At 47.2% G+C, this 16,411-nt stretch overlaps 1 protein-coding gene across 2 annotated transcripts in view; it reads left to right on the plus strand.

Moving 5' to 3' along the window:
* WWC1 (WW and C2 domain containing 1) overlaps nucleotides 1-16,411 on the plus strand; it is a 149,369-nt gene that overhangs the window by 90,501 nt on the left and 42,457 nt on the right. For both annotated transcript variants that reach the window (XM_068534595.1, XM_068534596.1), the window contains exons 4-8: nucleotides 3,789-3,865; nucleotides 5,369-5,448; nucleotides 11,125-11,254; nucleotides 12,631-12,777; nucleotides 13,990-14,063. In XM_068534595.1, the coding sequence (XP_068390696.1) occupies nucleotides 3,789-3,865; nucleotides 5,369-5,448; nucleotides 11,125-11,254; nucleotides 12,631-12,777; nucleotides 13,990-14,063 (508 nt within the window). The remainder of the gene's footprint in view (nucleotides 1-3,788; nucleotides 3,866-5,368; nucleotides 5,449-11,124; nucleotides 11,255-12,630; nucleotides 12,778-13,989; nucleotides 14,064-16,411) is intronic.

The raw sequence follows: 16,411 nt of genomic DNA on the forward strand, positions 1-16,411 counted from the left end.
AATCATTTCCGCCCGAGAAGTCTATATCCAGCAAGACCACCTTGACTCAAGGACCGGCTAGAATAACGATCTTTTTAGATGTGCAGGTTTTCCAAAAGTTTATTTCCTTCATGGGTCCTTTCTCAGGTAGCTCCTGGAAGTGATATTCTACCAAAATGAGGGGGTAGTCACAGAGCGGGAAACATGGTATTTAGGAAGGAGGAGGGAAGGAGGCAAGGAGGGGGGGGTCTCAGGATGCCAGCTGTGCAGAGAGAGCGCCCTGAAGCTGGCACATGCCTTGCGAGACAGAGCCCAAGAGGGGACCTCTGTGAGAGGAGATTTAGATAACTGGCCAAGTGTGAAGTTGAATCAGTGTTAAATCTGTGGAAAGTAGGCACGCATAAAAATGATAATTATTAACTCTAGGAAAAACAACCCAAAAAATGTGCTGGAAAGAAAAAGTAGGCAAAGTTGGCTATATGCCTCGGCCCTGACTAGTGTTTACAGTGTAAAAGTAATGCAAACACTGAAGGTTGCTCTCGCCAAAGTTATCTGATGAGGAGCTGGGAGGGGTGTCCTGTGTGGGGTAGGGGCTGAGAAAGGGAGTGAAGGTAACACTCCATCCCCCAGAGAGAGAAGTGAATAAATCATGCCTAAGACTGGAAAAAATCAAGAAACAGCAAAACATGCATATTGTCAGACACACACGGGTGGACCCCCAAGAAACTGGCTGAACCCGTTGAAACAGTTCCTTTTTCATGAGTGAGATAAGCGGATTGGGGAATGCTCTTTTTTTATAGCAAATCTTGGGTGTATAAAATATATAGTATTTTATATATACTGTTAACCTGTTCATATATAACTTGAATAAAAACTAAAAATTAAACCTATAAAAAGGTGTCACCTTGAAGGCACACCTGTTTGAATATAAAATTATTTTGTTGTGGGTTAGTGAGGGGACATGGACACAGAAAGGAAGCTGATGACCTGCTTCTTGACTGGGGTGCTGGTCACTTGAGGGTGTTTCTTTTGTGAAAATTCATCAAGCCGCACACATGATTTGTGTGCTTTTCCATTCTCGCATGTATTTTTCACTTCAACAAAAAGTTTATTTAAAAACTAACGGGCCGGGCTTCCCTGGTGGCGCAGTGGTTGGGAGTCTGCCTGCCGGTGCAGGGGACACGGGTTCGAGCTCTGGTCTGGGAGGATCCCGCGTGCCGTGGAGCAACTGGGCCCGTGAGCCACAATTGCTCAGCCTGCGCGTCTGGAGCCTGTGCTCCGCAACGGGAGGGGCCGTGATGGTGAGAGGCCCGCGCACCGCGATGAAGAGTGGCCCCCGCTTGCCGCAACTGGAGAAAGCCCTCGCACAGAAACGAAGACCCAACACAGCCATAATAAATAAATTAAAAAAAACAAAAAACAAAAAACTAACGGGCCACATCCCACTTCAGCAGCTTTGGGTATAAGCAGTGCATTTCACAGTGATTCTCCAGAGAGTAATAATTCCAGCCCCTGGTGGCCCAGTTGGCAGAGTCTCTTCTTTTTTGGGTTCCCTTCCCTGGAGGGTTTCTAAGTGTGCCCATGGAACACACTCACGTTCCACAATCAGCCCTGGCAGCGCTGATCCCCATGGCAACCCTCTCCTTGTTAGGGTCAGGACCTGCCATGCTTCACAGGCTCTCCCAGGCTGCTAACAACTCGCCTCCACACTTCCCCCTAGTGTAGACCACCCATCCAGCAGCACCGATGAGCAGGGTGGTGAGCGGGACGGGGTGCTCACGGAACGGGCACCCCCCTTTTTAGGTGTATCCCCATCTTACTTCCTCACTGATGACTCTTCTTGTCTTTTTACCATGTTTGCACTACCGATCGGTGGGTAACGATTGTTAATTACCTTAAAATTTTTCCAAAAGTACCTATCTGGGGAATTTGCTTAAGTCAGTGCCTCCAGCTATGTATCCAATTAGGTCCCTCCCCTGAAATCCCCAAGTCCGGCAAAGACCAGAGTGCAGAAAATGAAAGCTTCAAATTGGAAACAAAACATGTGTCTGGAGTCCCTGTTCCATGCTCACGACGAGGTCTGCGAGGTCCTCCCTGTTCAGGTGTTCCTGCCACTCATCTCTTCTGGTAAAGCCTAGCCTCCGTCATCATCATCACCATCACCATCATCGCAAACTCAGCAGAGACGTAATGAATGCTACCCATGGTACAGAATGTCTTGTCAGTTACTATGCAGGGCAATTTTGTTTCTCAAACTTCCCAGTGTTCCATTTTAACTTTAACTTTCCTTATGCATAATCAAAAGGTCCACTCAAGTATTTTAACCAAATCCAAAGAGCAGAGCAGCGTCCCCTTCATGACTGTCCATTCTACCTCCAGACACTGAAAATTGCTAGCAATCTCCAAATAAGCCTCTCTAGCCTCAGAAAAATCCAGGTCCCAGCAGGTGATGTTAAGTGGAAAGGGGAGGTGATGAAATTGCTCAGACTATGGGATTAAGGACTTGGGAGGAACGCTTCTCTGGCCTGTCTCCCAAGAATGACTGTCCCTTTCCTGAACAGTGGGGCTGTGTTTACCTTAAAGACACAGTGACTCTTACATGGGGCCGATTTCCCTCTTCACATCAGCAGGTAGCAAGCTCAGAGCCAGGTCTGTGGCCGCGGGTCAGGAAGTGGGACCTCATGGTATGCAGTGAGCCCTAATCTCATGCCACTGGCTTCTTTACTCTCATTGTCCCTTGTTTCATTTTCCTTACTTTAAATGGATCACTCTGTTGAGTCCATTTTTGTAAGCCTTAAAATCCTTTATCAAGAAACAAAGAAATACTACTTTTAAAATGCAGTAAGATTACAGCTAAAGGCATACCTCATTTTATTGACACTTCACAGATTGTGGTTTTTACAAACTGAAGGTTTGTGGCAACCTGGCGTTGTCAGATGATGGTTAGCATTCTTTAGCAATAAAGTATTTTTTAATTAAGATATGTACTTTTTTTAGGCATAATGCTATTGTACACTTAATAGACTGCAGTATAGTGTAAACATAGATCTTTTAGGCACTTTTAGGCACTCAAAAAAATTTGTGTGACTCGCTTTATTGCAATAATCACTTTATTGCAATAATCGCTTTATTACGGTGGTCTGGAACCAAACCCATAATATCTCTGAGGTATGACTGTACATGATAGAACTGTAGATAAACATTGGAAGGTAACTTGGAGAGAAGGTAATTGTATTAGGGTGATAGCGTTACAGGTAGTTTATTTTCCTTTTCAAATGTACATTAATATTGTAAAGTACAATAAATATTTTTAGTAATTTCTTTTGATTAAAAGTTGTATGTTTGTGTTAGAAAATGTAGCAAAGACAGAAAAATACAAAGATGAAAATGAATGTTATTCATCATTCAAATCTCTAGATAGCAGTATTATCTTTTTGCTATATTTCTCTCTGGTCTTTTTCCAGATGTGTGTGTGTGTGTGTGTGTGTGTATTAACTGTGTATATTTTACAAATTTAACTTATTCCTTCTTTGTGGTTTTTTGTAAATTATTGTTTTTATATAACAGTAAGTTTTGGACATTTCTCAAATGTTCAGTATCCTTCAGCACCATCATTTTAAATCACTTAAGTTGTATAGTCCCCGTTTTATATGTGTACCATATTTATTTAACAAATTCCCCTTTGTTGGACATTCAGGTTGCTCACTAATAGTCATTCCTTTCTGGGTTTACCTAGATGGCCAAATAAGCCAACTTGACCAAAATGTGTTTCTTCCATAGAAAATTTTTTTTTTGCTTTTTCCTTGCAGTGGTCTCTGGTTCGTCATCCAGCTCTAAGTATGACCCTGAGATCCTGAAGGCTGAAATTGCCACAGCAAAATCCCGGGTAGGTCCTCTTTGCTTATACTTTTGATGGGGGTCACTGAGGCAGCCTTAGGCTACTAGCCCACCCACAAGACCAGAGTAGATGCTTCCACCAGGCACTGGCAGCCAGTGCTGACTAACAAGATTCTAAATAATGACAATAGTAGCAGCAGTAGCCATCGTTTCTGTAATAGTAATGGTAATAGCAGCCACCCTTTCGCAAGCACTCACTGTATGCCAGGAGTAGCCCTAAATGCTTCGTGAGTTCTACCTAATGCCCTTGAGACGGCCCCATGAAGTAGCCACTGTCAATATCTACATTTTGAAGATGAGCCGACAGAGGCTTAGCGGGGGACTAAGTAACTTGCCCAAGCTCACAGGGCCTCAAGGCTTACCTTAAAGTTTTTAATGTAAGGTGCTATTTTGCTGGGACTTCCCCGGCAGCCCAGTGGTTAAGACTTCGCCTTCCAATGCAGGTGGCCGGGGTTTGATCCTTAGTCGGGGAGCTAAGATCCCACATGCCTCGTGGCCAAAAAACCGAAAACATAAAACAGAAGCAATATTGTAACAAATTCAATGAAGACTTTAAAAATGGTCCACATCAAAAAGATCTTAAAAAAAAAAAAGATGCTGTCTTGCTAACCACTGCTTATTCTGCAGTATTGTATTTGATTACTTCCTGATTACCTTAGGGGGATAGATATTTTTATTCTCCCTTTACTGATGTGGAAACTGAGGACCAGCAGTTAAATGACTTGCTCAAGATGAAGTCAGTGTTGTGAACACTGGTTTAGTGCACCTTCACGTAGGTTCTACAAATTCAGATGCCTGCAAGAACACATGAAAGGGGGACGGGGGCTGGCAGTGAGGCAGTAGGGAGTAGTGGGGACTGTGTAGCCTAGGGGGTGGGCCCTGTCTAAAGGGGTAGTGGAATTTCAGCCCTACGCTCTTATGGCCATGCTGGAATGTAGGCTCCGCATTGGCAGATCTTCAAGTATTTTTAGAAAAGAACTGTATATCTAGGCCAAGTATATGAAACATCTCAATATTTAATCATTAGCAACTAATTTTTAAAAATTTGATAGCACTGCAAGCCAAACAAAGCAATCCTGCAGGCTGAAGCTGGCTCCCTGGCCATGTCTTGCCTATAAAGTTACTACGTTGCCTCTTAACCTCCATGCACTAGCATATCCAGTACCTGCTTGAAGTAATGCACGACCCAGGAAATTGCCATTCTCCTCATCTGTCAGAATAGGAAGGGGAGGCTCACAGAGGTGAGGTGGCTTGAGAGAGGTTAGCCAGCTCTTGTCTGCTTCCTGTTTCTCTGGAGCAAGGGCCAGCTAGGAATGGCCTGCAGGACAACTGGACCGGGGTGCCAACCGAATGGGCAGCTGCTGAGACCCAGGCAACATCAGTGAGGGGAGCCCAAGGGATGTTGACCTGAGTCATTATGCAGGGGCAGTGGGGGACTCTGGATTGATACCAACCTCTGACCCAGCCCCGTGTGTGGTCTTCTGCCATCCAGGTTAACAAGCTGAAGAGAGAGATGGTTCACCTCCAACAGGAGCTACAGTTCAAAGAGCATGGCTTTCAGACACTGAAGAAGTAAGTCCACCCTGCAGTGCGGGGCATGGGGATTGCCCCCAACCCGTGCTCCCCTCCTGCCTTCTCTGTCCCCCTCCCCTTCAGTCTCTTTCCATCCTCCTTGAAATGGGACTCTCTAATCATTCGATTCCAGTTCTATTCCACTGGCATTTACTGTCACCCAACATTGAGGTTTGGAAAGAGAAAAGGGGAATCATTTCAGACCACCCGGTTCTCATCGTCCTCTGAATTCCCGAAGCCGTTAAAGTCTGTTCCATTCAGTTGAGTTTTGCCAGCCGGTCATAGAAACAAGCATCATTGGGCATTTCTGTGCACCAGTCTCATCCCCTCCAGTAGATCTGGGAGAATCTGATACGCACACAAACAAAACCACCTCTTTCCATGGCCCCTAAAAGTGAGCAACGACTTCAGCTAGGGAGCTCCCCAGAAGGAACAAGGATCTCTTCCACAACAAACGAATTATTAGAAGAGTGGGCACCATGCCGTGCATGCTGTGCTTTATGGGTGACTGCAGGGGTTTCCAGAACTTTGACCAAATGTAATTTTCACTTTTAGAAGCTGACTTGCAGCCAAGCAAGATATAGCTCTGTTGTTACCTTAGAGAAGATGTGTTCATTGTCACTATCATGATTATACTAGCTAAGATTTGTTGAGCAGATACTCTGTGCCAGAGAGCATTTTCAGTGTTTCTGCACGGGTGACCTCATCACAACTCTATAAGCGATGCTCTTTTAGCTGACTCCATTGTATAGATGGGGATAATGGGGCACATAGTGCTCCTAAGAGTTAGCTTATTGTCATTGTTAACCATGGGGATCATCGAGACTTGTGCACTGAGTCATGTTCAGTACATCTGATGGGCTTACGGGATGGTCATTACAGAGGTGCCTGGTAGCCCTCGTGGAAGCTCCAAGGAGGACAGCCAGTAGGTTTCTCTGTTCTAAGGGACGTCCACCTGGATTCCCAGAGAGGCCACCTCTGTACAGACAGCAGCTTCTGTAGACACTTGCTGTTTCACTCTCCCTGACTGTACCTTTTCCTCATTCCCTGGACCTCAGTCCACTCTTCACCACTCTGTGGCCACAGCCCCGAGCCTTTGGGTGTCTGTCTCCAAGTCCAATTAATCGAGCAAACTGTGACCACCAGTCAAGGGGCCGGTTGGTTCTTATTCACATCTCCCCACTCCCCAAACCCCCCCGCCCGGGTGAGTTATCACAACTATCCCAGAACACAGGGTAGAAGGAAGTATGGCTTTGGATTATAGATTGTGTAAAATACCTTTTTGTGTTCTATATTATGGCTTTGTGTTTATATAGATATATGTGATTTCGGTAGGTATATATACACATGCCAATCCCGTCTCTCAAACTGGGTCCTAGTCTCATCAGGACAAGGGGCCGTGCTTTATGCTTCTTCGTAATCACCAGTGGTGCCAAGGACAGTTGAGGGCAGTACTGTGACCTCAGAACATTCCTGCAAAGCAAATAGCCTCACGAGTCCTCCACTTGGTAGTAGAGCAGGTTCTGAGCACATAGTTTAAGGGCTACTCACTCTCAGCGCAGGTGCCCTTCCCTTTCCTCTCCCGCCTCCCCTCTCTGCCATCCTCTGGAGCTTCGGGTTAGAACACTTCCCATTATCCTCCAAGCCACCACAAACCTGTTTTACCACTTTGTCACCCTGCAGCAGCATTGAAAATTCTTGTTGCTTGGTAAGCTGACGCTGAAACCCCTAAGACAAGCCTCCTTTTTTTCCCCTTCCCTCGCCCGCCCGTTTGATATGGGGCCCAGATAAGACTGCATCACTGCTCTGGCTACCCATGCTCCTGGGCCGGAAGCCGGCCCCGTGTTCACTGTAGAAGAAGGTTTCTGCTTTAATGGGCACCTTGGCAGAGAGGGTTAGGGATGTCGCCGCAAGGGACCGATGGCCTAGGTTCAAATCTCAGTTCCCTGGGAACGTGGAAAAGTGGCTTAACCCCCTTGAGCTCCTGTTTCTTTATCTGAAAAATAAGTTATTGTAAACATTGAATTGGAAAATCCACATCGAGCGCGTGACTGTGCCTGGCACGTGGGGAGAGCCCAGTGAGCGGAAGGGGGTGGTGACCTGTAGCTAGTTGCCTGCTTGCGCTCGGGGAGGAACTCAGATGAACTCTGCGTCCTCCCTGGGCTCGAGGCCGCGCTCGGTATGTGCTTGTGTACCGGTCTCCTCGTTTCATTGTCTCTAATCCCTTTAAGAGCAGTTTTTATTCTGCCTCACTGATGGGGCTGAAAATAGACCCACGAGACCCCCTAGCTCGTGAGCGTCAGAGCTTGCTTTGGAACCCGGGACTCTTGGATTTTGAAGCTCGTGTCCTAATACCTCCCTTCCTGGTATCATCCCAGATAACCCCCTCCCCAGACCCAGAAAACATCAGGCCCCTTACCCTCTCACTTGGGATCCTTTTCAGTGTCTAGTGGGGGATGACCCAGTCATTTCGTGGCCTCCTCTCTTTTCAGAACCTGGGGGAAGCTGAAACTCATCCCTTTGTTCACTTCTTGGTCAGCAAACCCAGTTTTAAAAAGCAAAAATTTGCTGAGCATTGAAGCATACCTCGTAGAAGAGGCTGAAAATAAAAATCAAGCCCAAAGCTTGGGATTTGGCCCTGCCAGCTGCCCTGAGCCCTCGTAAATAGGGAAGTCTAGGCCCACCAGCCCCGTGGGAGGAGGGCAGGACAGCATCTTTCTGCATGTCCCCAGAGCCACCCTGCCCAGGTGAGAGTCGTCTGGACAAGACCAAGAGGAGTCGGCCGCCGTCAGAGCCTTGGCTTCACGTCTCTGTGGCTGCCGGGTGTGTGAATCTCTCAAGTGCTGCGAGAAAGGACAGCTGTGTAATTTGGAAATCCTAAAACACACCCTCTCCTTCCCACCAACCACGCAACTTTTCTTTCCCTTAAAAAAAAAAAAAAAAAAAAAAAAAAGATTCATTCACTGAGTGCATAATGGTAACCCTTTGTTCTCCTCCCCCGCTCCCCCAGTCCTAAGAGTGTTCCCTCTCCCAGCTACTCTCTGGAGCCAAATTCCAGAGCCTGGGTTGCTAAGGCCGCTGAGAGCCATCAGGTAGAAGGTGCCTGAGGCCCGGCAGACAGACCACGTCTGTCCCCTCCTGAGGAGTCAAAGCCACCGTCCCCCAGCTGGCAGAGGACAGCCGGGCACAGACCCTTCCCCAGAGCCCCCAGCCCTGTTCAAGCAAACCGCGTCTCCCCTGCACCCCTTTCCCATTTGGGGCAGGGCCACCTCCAGTCCCAGACACTCGGCTGTGCTGGGAAAGCTCCCTGTAGACTAATTTTTCAAACTAAATCTGAGACCAGTCTTAGCCGACCGGGCAGGCTTGCCCAGGCCCAAGTCCTCGAAAGGAACAGACAGGCTATTTTTAGTGGGAAGACATAACTGGGGCTTTGTCTTCCCTGCACGGAGGAGGCTGAAATAACGGAAGGGAGGGGGAGGGCCGAGCTGAGACCGCATCTTCCCCCCACCCCCTACCAACCCACTCCCCTGCTCACAGGCCCGGACAATGAGGCCAGGATGGAAACCTGTGATTCCCCACTCGGATTATTTTTATCCCAGGACACTTTGGCCTCTAGCAGGAAACCAGAAAGGAATGCCTATGAGTGGTTTCTCATCCTGAAATAATGGGTTTGTGGTGTTCCCTTAGACTGTAAAACTTCCTTTTCTTCCCCGGGAACTGAAACCTCGGCCCTAGCCTTTGATGAAAGGGTGAAGCAGTTAAAATTTCCCTCTGCCCTCAGAACCTTTTCCACAGCACAGCCCTCCTTCCCCAGAGGGCTGGGCTCCCCACCACCTCTGATTTGTCTGACCTTCAGAAAACGACACCGTTACCCTTCGCTTTTTTACTCCCATCGTCCCCCATCAGAACGAACCTGTGTGTAGGGCCTGGATGAGCTGGTAAGCTCCCAAGGATGGAAGTATTCTAACTCCTCACATTTGCCTGGTACTCCCTAGTTCCCCACCTGATGTTCCATCCTTATCCCATTTGACATTCCTCACAGCTCCGTGAACACGGGCCGGGCAAGATGACATTATCCAGGTTTTCTCAGAGGAGGAAGCTGAGGACCCATGTGCGTGAGGGCCATGCCCAAGGTCACACTACTAAGTGGTAGGGCTGGGAGTTCTGCATCCTTCTCACCTTTCCTTCACTGTGGCCATTAATGAGAGAAGCAAAATCATCCCTGTGGTTCTCACCAGGGATGATTTTGCTCCTCTCCCCCAAGAGACATGCGGTAAAGTATGGAGACGTTTTTGGTTGTCACAACTCAAGGTCAGGATGCTGCTAGCATCTAGTGGGCAGACACCAGGGGTGCCACTGAACATCCTACAATGCGCAGGACAGCCCGACAACGAAGAATAGTCTAGCCCCAAGAATCCTGAGGTTGAGAGAGCCAGATTAAAGGACATGAAACAATGTTCAACATTGCAAATCATCGGGAAGTGCAAATCAAAGACCACAATGAGCTATTACCTCACATCTGTCAGAATGGCTATCATCAAAAAGAACACAAATAACAAATGTTGGTGAGGATGTGAAGAAAAGGGAACCCCTCCTACACTGTTGGTAGGAATGTAAATTGGCGCAGCCACTGTAGAAAACAGTATGGAGATTTCTCAAAGAACTAAAAACAGAACTACCATACGACTCAGCAACTCCACTCCTGGGTATATATCCAAAAAACACTAATTCAAAAAGATACATGTACCCCAACGTTCATAGCAGCATTATTTACAGTTGTTAAGGTGTGGAAGCAACCTAAGTGTCCATCAACAGATGAATGGATAAAGAACATGTGGTATATGTATACAATGGAATACTACTCAGCCATGAAAAAGAATGGAGTTTTGCCATTTGCAGCAACATGCATGGACTTGGAGGGCATTATCCTAAGTGAAATAAGTCAGACAGAGAAAGACAAATACTGTATGATATCACTTATATGTGGAATCTAAAAAATACAACAAACTAGTGAATAAAACAAAAAGAAGAGGACTCACAGGTATAGAGAACAAACTAGTGGTTATCAGTGGGGAGGGGGAGGGGGAAGGGGCAGTATAGGCGTAGGGAGATAAAAGGGTTATTATGGGGTTATATGAAATCATGTGGGTGAAACTTTTGAAAATTGCAAGGTACTATAGAATTTAAAGAATCTTTCATTCAATAAATAAAGTAAAATAAAACAAAATAACTCTAAGGGGGAAAAACGGACTGTTTTATGCCAGATACTAAAACTACACAAACATATTCAAGCCTGTCGGATCACATCTAGGACATTACCACATAAATTATTAATTATAGCACAGCATACTGAGTGCAGTGTCACAGCTATGCACAACGTGTTATGAGAACACCTAGCCCAGCCTGGAGGACTCAAGGATGTAATCAGGGAAGGCTTCCTGTAAGAGTTGACTTCAAGAATGATGTTGCTTCTGCAGCCCCACACTATGGGACATTTGCAATTTGACAGGGACCTTCTGTGCCTTATCCAATAGGCAGGACCTGGGGAAGAAGGGTATGCAGGGCAGAGAGGAGACTTCTTCCAGGACTGAAGCACTATGGTCTATGCTTTTCTTCTGGGGAAACCCCATCCCTCGCCCTATCTCTGTCTGACCTTTCCTGTTGACTGTCTCCTAGAATCGATAAGAAAATGTCTGATGCTCAAGGCAGCTACAAACTGGATGAAGCACAGGCTGTCCTGAGAGAAACAAAAGCCATCAAAAAAGCCATCACCTGTGGAGAAAAGGAAAAGCAAGATCTCATTAAGGTACGAGAGTTCCAGTGATGTGGGCCCCATCCCAGTTTCTCCTGAGCACCTTCCTGTGCCAGGACTCATGTGGGCTATTTCCACATGCTGCAAGATCTTTGAGTTCTCTCACTAGTTCTCTTGGGCTTTTAGTCTCATTTTATAGAAGAGGAAATGGAGGTTCAGAAGCATGAAGTGACTTGTCTAAGGTCATTGACAGCTAGTGTCAATGGCAGAACTGGAACAAGAGCCCTCTGGTCTAGTCTAAAGGCCACCTCCTTGCCACTAGCTTTAGCCATCTGGCTTATTTTGCACAGAACCAAATGGAGGGAGGTGGTTTCAACATTACCTCGACGTCAAAATGTAGCATCTTTATAAGCATTTCATTTCATGTTCCACCTCTGTGCTGGGAAGTGACAAATGATGACAGATATGATTTAATATCTCTCAGGCAGTAGTGCCAAGCACTTTGCACGCACTGTGCCTCACTTATCCCTTACATCAGTGCTAGGTTATCTCCATCATATAGCCAAAGACTGCACAGATCAGAGAGTAAGCGGTAGAGCCAAGATTCAAACCCATGGACACCTGACTCAGAAGCCCATTCTCTTAACCCCTGTACAGCCCACCTACCCTCAAAGGAACTGCCTCCTTGACCTCTGAGATATTCTATTTTCGTTCCCATCGGCAGATGAGCAGTCAAGCTCAGAGACACTGTAAATGACTTGGTGAAGGAAGCTTTGCACTCTGTGAGAAACAGAATAATTTCATAGCTCCTGCCCAGGACTGCAGCCCAGTGACAAGACATTAGCAGACAGTGAGGCATGTTCCGATCGTGTTTAGCAGTTAAGAGTACCAAGTCGGATAGACCAAAACCAAATCCTGGCTCTGTCAATTGCCAGCTTCTCCCTGTAACAACTCCCTCGTGGATAAAATGGGGGCTAATCATAGGTTACTCCTCGCAGGACCGTGGTTAGGATTAAATCAGATCATGGTAGAGCTGACAGTTATTGAGTATTGACTGAACTAGTGCTTTACACTGGTCATCTCGTTTAATCAATATGATAGCCCTGTGAGATAGAACCCGTGATTATTCCCATTTTGCAGGAGAGGAAACTGAGGCACAGAGAGGTTCATCAACAAGCTCAGACCACACAGCTAGGAAGTAGCCGAGCAGGGCTTCCAGCTCAGTCCGTGTGGCTCCAGAGCCAGTGTCCACACTGGTTGCCCCCATGTAAAGGGCCTGGCCCAGTGCTTGGCACCCACTCACTGGTAGCTCTTTACAGGATGAGTGGGATGTCTAGGGGGAGCATGGGTTCCTAGTAGATTCATAGAGAGTGACAGGCCCAGAGCTCCCTCCCAGGAGGGTGCGTCGCCAACCCTGCCCTCCGTTCCAGAGCCTCGCCATGCTGAAGGACGGCTTCCGCACCGACAGAGGGTCTCACTCTGACCTGTGGTCCAGCAGCAGCTCTCTGGAGAGTTCAGGTTTCCCGCTGCCGAAACAGTACCTGGATGTGAGCTCCCAGACGGACATCTCAGGAAGTGTGAGTAGACGGCGCGTGCTGCTGCGGGCCCCCAAGGGACAGAGTACCCTTCTTGTTACTCACCTGAGGAGCTGGCTGGTGACCACCGTCTGTGGGCCTGGCTGTAACTCAGCCTTCTGGAGCTCCGTTCTCTTGCAGACCACCTGGCCCCCGGATGACATGAGATGATGATGTGGAGAAAAAGCCAGCACTGACTCCCCTGGCCACGTGAATGCATCTCTAGATGCTGCCCAGAAAGTATGTTTGAAGGACCAGGCGTCTCTCTCTGGTTTCCTTCGTGCTAATTTGCAGCGCCATTCTGTTGTTCTTTCACCAGCTGGGAAACAGGATATTTCCCTCCTGTTCATCCCAAAACAATGCATACAGCTTTCAGACAGCTGCTTGCCTCCCAGTTCAAAAGCTCAGCCCGGTCGGAGTAATGAATAGTGCAAGTGCTGTCCAGACGTCGCTCCTGAAAGACTTAGAGCAGGACTGACCCACGGCAATCCATAACTTTGAAGAGCTTTTGTTTTCCTAGAGCAGGTGACATTGAATGAACCAGCCTCCATGGCTAAATGCTATTCTGTCTGGTTTCTATAGTCGTATTCCCACTTGTGAGGAGAAGCTGTGTTCACGTCTGATGGGGTGAGCCGTGTAGCTTCTTGCCACTCCCGACAGAGCGTGGCGTGGCAAACGGGGCTGCGCTCTCCTTCCCCACACCACCCATGTGTCCAGCTACAAGCCACCTGTGGGCCAAAGTATTTGTGAAGGAACTGTGTGCCTTCTTCCAAGTTCTGGGACCTTCCTCTCACTCACTCAGTGTTGCACTCCTGACTGCAGGCTCCCTGAGTGTCTGGTGGGCCCCCTCCCAGCACGCCCAGAATGGCTATCTTGTGTATTGGCTGTCCGTATTTCCTCCTGACCAGCTGTCCGCCATGCTTTTGGTGCTCGAATGGGCTCCAAGCCATTTGGGGCTGCAAGATGATATTCTGGGCCCTTGGCTTCTCTTCTAGAAGTGTTAAATATCTGAGTTTGGGGCTCTTCCCATGCCTTAAGGAAAGAAAGTGTTTTTCCCCTAACTAGCTTCCCTGCAATTCACACAGCCAGCTCAGTAATTGGGGACTATTTTTAGCTGCTTCCCACACAAGCTGTCAAGTCTCTCATGAGCTCCTGAAACCCAGCTCAGCACTGGCCACAATAGCCATATAATTCCCGACTTGTTCTTTCCTCCAGTTCGGCACCAGCAGCAACAATCAGTTGGCGGAGAAGGTCAGATTGCGCCTTCGATATGAAGAGGCTAAGAGAAGGTAATTAGGGGCTGGGGGCAGGATGGCCCCAACAATGATAACTACCATTGTAGAGTGTCTGCTCTGTGCCTGCTTTTTACACATCTCATCATGTTTAATCCTCACAAAGATTGCGAAGGTATTATCATCTTCATACTTTAATCCTCTCTGAAACTCAGGAAATGACTCAACCAGGGACACTTAGCTAGATAAAGAATGGAACTATGCTTTGAACCATACTTTAAACCTCAAAGCCTCGTAATCTTTCCACTTGCCCACCTGAAAATCAACCTCTAAAATCAAGGTTTACCAACAATTGTATAAGTAGTTTGGTGTGAAGGAGCACAGCTGGGGTTTTAGCAACAGGCTAAAAAGACTACGGATACTACCCACTTCAGTGTCTCCTGCCCAACTGGGAACAAGCTGTGTTTTTAAACTGTGTAGACACCAGGGACTTCAGATGTTCTGTGGCTTCACAGAATCCTAAGCAGCTGGGTTCCATTGCCACAAATAAAATTAAAATAGTAATCAAAGCTGACATTTTTAGAGCATCTGTAACGGTCCACGCAATGTGGACAGGAATCCAATAGAAACTATTCAATAGAAGAAGCAAAAAAGGAAATTTGTTGGCCATTGAACTCCAAAGTGCTGCGGTAACTAGCTTCAGGCACAGCTGGATCCAGGGATTCAAATGATGTTACATAGACTCAAACGCTCTCCTTTTCTTAGCCCTGCTTGCCTTTGTGTTGACAGACTTTCCTGTCAAAGCAGAAAGATGACCCCCAGCAATTCTAGGCTTACATACTACCAGGTTAGAAACCCCAGAGGACCTACCTTTCACAACTGTTTTAACAAGCTTTGGGTTTGAGACTCACTGGCTTTTCTGGGAGAACCAATCGTTATTGCAGGGTGGGAGGAATAAGAATTCTATGAAGGTCCAAGCCATGGGTCACGTGCACGACTCTGGGAAGGGGACTGAGGTCAGCTTTGTGGGAACCAAGTGACTTGAAAGTACGGGAGGACTGATTTCCCAAAGAAAATTTGGAATATTGTTAACAAAAGAAGGAGAAATTGGATACAGTTCAGGTGGGGAGAAACACATCCTGTGCACTATTTCAGCTCCCCCTAGAGGTCCAGCAAAACAGCACGACTTCTACGTTTGGACAACCACTTCTTGTCCCCTCTGAAGGCGACCACTCTGAACCCTGGATCTATTCCAGTTTGCTGGAATGCCTATCTTAGATGATCTGTTATGGAGAAATGAAAGGACTGAAATCTTCCCTTTGGGGCTGAGCCATTAAACTTCTCATCACAGAGCTTCCTGGCTCGTCCTTTATCCAGCTTTGTGCCTCCCCCTTCACCCAAAGGTAGTTGAGCACATTATTGACCGTGGGATTTTTGCAGAAACTAACGCCTGTGGACGTAATACGTCTCCGGTCAAAAATGTGTTAAGTATAAAGAATAGAGCAGCCTGCTGAATGGGAAAGCAGAGGCTGCAGGTCTTGAAGCAGGGAGGGCAGGTGGCTATATAACGCAAGGTCTGATCATTGTGTGCCAAGTTTTGTCACATGTGCGTTTCTTGGGAGTGAGTCTAGCAGATTTCATCAGATTCTCCTAAGGATGTATGGCTAAAAGTTTAGGGATCACTGGCATAAGGAAAACGCCACCAGAAAGTACATCCAAGAAAGCATCAATTACCCCTCCAATGTCCCATGTGTAGTGGAGCCCCTGCCAGACCTGGCCATACCACTCTATCCTTGAAGCAGCTGGATGGATAACAGCAGCTACAGAGTTATCCCAAAGCCAGTTTTGATGGATTGCTGTATATGTGAATATGGAATTTAAATTAATTAACTCTGAGAATCCCTGCTGAGACACTTGGCTGGGGAATGAGCACATGTAGATGTGTTTCTCTGTATGGAATTTTCACTACACAGCACGGAGATCTTGTCTCCAACAGTGTTTTGAGTTTGGTCACATTGTTTGCAGATAAGATTGAACTGTGACATCCCTGGTGGTGCAGTGGTTGGGAGTCCGCCTGCCAATGCAGGGGACGCGGGTTCGATCCCTGGTCCAGGAGGATCCCACATGCCGCAGCGCAGCTAAGCCCGTGTGTCACAACTGCTGAGCCTGTGCTCTAGAGGCCGCGCGCCACAACTACTGAGCCAGCGTGCCTAGAGCCCGTGCTCCGCAACAAGAGAAACCACCGCAATGAGAAGCCAGCGCACCGCACTGAAGAGTAGCCCCCACTCCCCGCAACTAGAGAAAGCCTGCGCGCAGCAACAAAGACCCAACACAGCAATTTATTTATTTATTATTTATTTATTTAATTAATTAATTAATTTAAAAAAAGATTTAACTGAGGGGTC

The sequence above is a fragment of the Eschrichtius robustus genome, chromosome 2 (genome assembly GCF_028021215.1).
Source record: "Eschrichtius robustus isolate mEscRob2 chromosome 2, mEscRob2.pri, whole genome shotgun sequence".
Taxonomy (NCBI): domain Eukaryota; kingdom Metazoa; phylum Chordata; class Mammalia; order Artiodactyla; family Eschrichtiidae; genus Eschrichtius; species Eschrichtius robustus.